The sequence below is a fragment of the Montipora foliosa genome, chromosome 6, assembly GCF_036669935.1.
Source record: "Montipora foliosa isolate CH-2021 chromosome 6, ASM3666993v2, whole genome shotgun sequence".
NCBI lineage: Eukaryota > Metazoa > Cnidaria > Anthozoa > Scleractinia > Acroporidae > Montipora > Montipora foliosa.
This window is the reverse complement of record NC_090874.1, coordinates 7,950,004-7,955,003: the sequence shown is the minus strand read 5'-3', so window position 1 is coordinate 7,955,003 and position 5,000 is coordinate 7,950,004. Positions and strand designations below refer to the sequence as shown.

The 5,000-nt window shown below is 39.1% G+C and overlaps 1 protein-coding gene across 1 annotated transcript in view; it reads right to left on the bottom strand.

The window, feature by feature from the left end:
- LOC138006575 (cilia- and flagella-associated protein 206-like) overlaps positions 1 to 5,000 on the bottom strand; it is a 19,107-nt gene that overhangs the window by 8,104 nt on the left and 6,003 nt on the right. Inside the window, exons 7-11 of the mRNA XM_068852991.1 lie at positions 3,841 to 3,933; positions 2,548 to 2,663; positions 2,337 to 2,456; positions 1,213 to 1,317; positions 1,022 to 1,108 (exon numbers count right to left, since the gene is read on the bottom strand). Of these exons, the coding sequence (XP_068709092.1) occupies positions 1,022 to 1,108; positions 1,213 to 1,317; positions 2,337 to 2,456; positions 2,548 to 2,663; positions 3,841 to 3,933 (521 nt within the window). The remainder of the gene's footprint in view (positions 1 to 1,021; positions 1,109 to 1,212; positions 1,318 to 2,336; positions 2,457 to 2,547; positions 2,664 to 3,840; positions 3,934 to 5,000) is intronic.

Here is a 5,000-nt window from a genome sequence, read left to right as displayed (position 1 = left end):
GTTAGATTTCACGCCTGGATGGTCGAGTCACAAATTTTTCGGAAAGCGGGTTGAAAGCGGGGCTGAAAGCGGAGCTGGAAGTCGCCACATGAACAGAAACCAATTTCATCTTCAACCGGGATCATGTGAAGAGCCCCTAGAAAAGGTTTTGTCACCTTGTATGGACTTTTTATATGAACTTCTGGTTTCGTGGTTTCACTGGTTTCATTATTTTCGGGGGTTTCACTGGATAAATTGTCAATTTTCTCTAAACAATACATACGGTTCATTCCAATTCTATTTGTGGAATGTTCATAGACTTTCCATGCCGAATGTCCTGGATTGGCGGATCTAAAACACAGGTCAGTGTACATGTAACTCTGTGACTGATTAATGAACATTTACAACGAAAGTGTCTCTTAGCCCTAAATACCCTACCAAAAAAATAGTTTCAGATCTAGGGGGAACTTTTGGGAAGAGGACAAAACGCGGAGCCCTACTCCATGGAGTACCCTATGGACTACCCAAATGGAGTACCCTAAAAATACTATTTCGAATGCATACTCTTGATCCATGTGTAAGCAGCTTACTTAAGCCTCAACACCCATTTTAAACAGCATTGTGCAACAGTATTTAAGTCTATTTTAAAAAGGTTAGCTTTCGATTATTGTTGTGATGGCCGATTACTTCATGTAAGCACTATTTGAGATGCTGATCAAGAGTATGCATTCGAAATAATATTTTTAGGGTACTCCATTTGGGTAGTCCATAGGGTACTCCATGGAGTAGGGCTCCGCGTTTTGTCTTCTCCCGAACTTTTGGCTTAGTTGTTCACAAGTTGAGCAGGAACTTCTTGGAAGTCTTACCTTGACCTGTGTTTTAGACCCGCCTGTCTTGGAATTATCGCGAAAGAATTTCAGAAAAGGCGTTGTACTTGCTAAAGTTCGCTGTTGCTTTAGCCTGGACTGCCTACGACCTGCGGCCTCGACCCACTCTTCAGACCACGGGCTCAGTTTTTCACTGATAAAGAACATATTTATACCTCTTCCAGCCGCTGATCATCAGTCTTAATTTCTATTCCTTCCAAGTACGGTTGAAGAACTTCTTCCGTAAATTCTTCTTTATGAACCTGTAGACAAATTGAAAAAGTATTTCGCGTAGAGTTTCGCACCAGTGCCTGCCAAATGGCCTGTTATGAAAACTCAGTTTTTTTAACTATTACAAAAGATTTACCTTAGTAAATGGCTCCAGACTTGCCAGAATGTTGCTAAGAACACTCAAAAGAACCATCTCGTCCTGAAAACCTGTCCACAAATGCGCGAGTGTAATGAACTGAGGCTAAAACAAGAGAGGAACAAAATATGTCACGAGGTTTCAAAATAATGAGATAATACAGATGGGAAGTAATGTCGCAGATGAAGCATTTTAAAGAACATTTTCTTTGAAAGTACATTCATGCAAATCTGCTTTATACATGTAGCGCTGTGTTGTACATCATATCACTGGCAGCCAGGGATTATGTTCTCCCAATTAGGCCACCAAAGCAAAAACAGCCATAAGTCAAAAGGACTTTGCCGAGTGCTGGGACATGTAGATGTAGATGCTCTTTGCAAACAATGTGTAGGTTCTTTAAAGTCCCACTTGGTTTTTGAAGTGGCTGGCTCAGTTGATTGAGCATCGAACTACTGTGTAGGAGGTTGTGAGTTCCACTCCAGTCGGAGCAACACTCAGGGTCCTAAAATAACTGCAGAGGAGCATTAGAGCTGCCTTTCTTGTAATTACACAAATGGTTAAACTTTCAAGTCTTCTCGGATAAGGACTGTAAATCGTAGGCCACTTAATTCTCACAAGGTTTGTTCATAAACCTCTGTGGCCTGGCCTGAATTTTCCAGTGATGTCTCAAAGAGCTTATGTGGTGTATAAGGCCACGAAAACAAAAATAGCCATACTCAGTCAAAGGGACTTTTTGGAGTGCTGGTACATGTAGATGTAGATGCAGAACAAGTGTATTCTTAATAAGGAATTAACAGTTTAATTATCATTGCGGTACTCATACGAGAAAACTAAACAAAAATTAAACTGTTTGTAGATGTCATATGATTAAAAGCAGCATTCCCTTCTCAATCATTTAGGGACCTTGAGTGTCGATCCCGGTGAGGCGACTTGAGTTCTACACAAAACCTCGTGGTATTCCACCTACAAGAAACAAGCTATGTACCCCAAAGGGAGGTGTACTCTGAAATTAGTGTTGCTTTCCTTCAATTGCCTCATTTAATGTCTCATCCATCGATCCTCCTTCTTGAAGTTTTGGTAACTCTTACTACGGTTTATAATTTAACATTTTACAGCATCCTCACATAAACTTGCGCAGTAGGAACAGCCGTTTTGGATTGCACTGTGTTCTTCAACGTTTCCATTCTTGCAGCGAATTGTGACTCCAGGCCCTCAACTTGCTGGGCACAGCCCATCACATCGTTCTATTCAATGATATTTCAAGATTTAATAGACAAATAATCGCATGATCTTGACGTCACTATTAAGATTGGAAAGTAAAGAATTAAAGCTCACCAGTAGAATGGACAAAAATGCTTCGTGTTGTCGCGTGTTGATCAAAGCTTCCTTCAGTCCATTTAATGACAGACCGTCTAGTGGCTTCTGGTCGGTGACAGCATTTTCAATCAAGGCTGTGAATGACAAATGTAACAAATTCCATGTGTTTAAAGGCTGCCACTAGATTAACTAAGTGAAAGTGAGAAGCGTAAATGATTTAATTTTCCTTTTTTTAGAAGAAGTAGGACATTTCAGTCATAACTAAACCAGAGTGACTAAACGAAGAAATCTTTATTTTTTATGTTTGAAAAATAACAGCCAAATTTCAAACACCCGATGGTGCATAACATTTTTGCAAGAACATTTCCCAAGTTGCATGCACATGATGAGTACAAGAGAATCAAAATTGCCGAGGAATATTGTTCTCCAGCTGTCTTTATTCTATGACAGATAATGTATATACACCTGTACATATCATATTATTAAAAAGCGGTTAAGAAATGAGCTTCTATGTGAAATATTATTGCAGTTAACTTGAGAAGTTGTAAAGAAGCCCTAGAAAAATACAAGATTGGACGGGACAAGCCTGGGTTTTTTATGCAGCAGAGTTGATGAAAAAAAGGCACTGTGTTAGGTTAATCAAAACCACCCACATGTTACAAGCTTTAATAATATTATTGCTAAATAATATATTTATTAATTAACCCAAGATTGGAATTCTTTTTCTTCACTAAATAACCCTAAATAAGAACTTGTGATGAAGGAATATTTCATGTAAAGCTATGATCCTCGCAGTTATGGACGCAATTTTTGCAATTGCATAGAGAAGCTTGAAAAATTCAGGACTTAACGGGGTTTGAACCCGTGACCTCGCAATACCGGTGCAATGCTCTAACCAACTGAGCTATGAAGCCACTGACGTTGGGAGCTGGTCATTTGTGGGTTCTAATTTTCCCGTGAGGAATGAACCAATGAACGAAATGATATGATTTCATATCCGCAGTTCAGTATATGATTAATTTCATACATCATTTCGTTCATTGAAGGAATATTTGTCTATAATAAAGAGCAAAACAACAACAAGTTCAATTATACATCGGTGTCACCAGCTTGATTTTGATTGGCTATAAAAGCATTCAGCTAATTCTTGCTTGCTCTGTTTCTCTTACGTCATAAGTACAGACAAAAGACTTTATATACTTTTATGTAGAATTTACGTTATACCTACAGGTAACACAAACCGCTTTGCCCTTGATAATAATTGCTATCATGCTCAACCTCGCATCCAATAATAATTGTTAATTAACTTACCTGTATATGTGAACGCCAGTTTGGTTGTGTTTTGAATTTCAGTCTGAACATTTTGTGTAGTTGCAGGAATAGCTTCACTGAGTATAGCAGGCACTAATGAAAAAGTGAATCAACAAGAGCGTGTCAATTGCATAATGTTCTATCAAGATTAACGGTTTCAACTATGACATGTTCAAGTCGATGAGGTTGAATTTCCTATTGAAAACTTTTGTTGGCCATTTTTGGTTGACTAAGACATGGTTATACTCCTCAGAAGAGCCAAAATCAGACCTCTCTGTGAGGAAAAGTTGTGGGAGATGGCAAAAACAACATCCATCACAGATATAACCACTTTTGAGTATTTCAACCTCAATCCCGGTCAACCTCAATCCCGGTCAAAAAAGATCGTGACACCATACCATGTTTGAACCCCCCTCCCCCGTGACAATGTTGATGGCGTAAAAACTGTCGGGCTCCTGGAAAAACGCCGTTCTCGTTGCAACATTAGGGAGCTTACGAAACGACAACGCCAACGGCAACGACGACGCTACAAAACAATAGGTTCAGGGAGCAAAAACAATTGCTCTGCACGCTCTGCACGTGCGTTTTACATTGTGGTACATTTCTTTGCCGTCATCTCCTAAATGACGACGTGAAATGACCAAATTCAAGGTTCTGTGGAGGACGTTAGCACATGACGATGAATTTTCAGTTCTCTCTCTACGCTTCGAACTCACTCATACCAGTTTAATTCCTCAACAGTTACTACACATTTTTAACGCAAAACGACATGAAATAGTTTCGTAGTGATATGAATAACGCGAACTCGTATTTTTAAATGAAGTCCTCGTAGCCGTCGTCGTCCTCATTTCGTAAGCTCTCTATTGAATAGGGGGAAGGGGTAATCTGCTACGCAGCGTGAAGTGTCCCTTTTATTTTTGTCTGAGATTGCTGGTTTCTTGCTGGTTAAAGATGTTCATCCAAATGAACCAGAAACTAGTTTTTCCTTATAGGATGCAATTATAAACTCAATGAACCAAGCCAAACTAAAAATGTTGATATCATTTTATAGCCCTGCAAAATTCTCATCAACCACTTTGTATTTCATGTATCAGTCATATGCATTAGAGTTGGTAAATGGGATCATATCCCACTTGTAATGGGATTAACATAGTTTACTG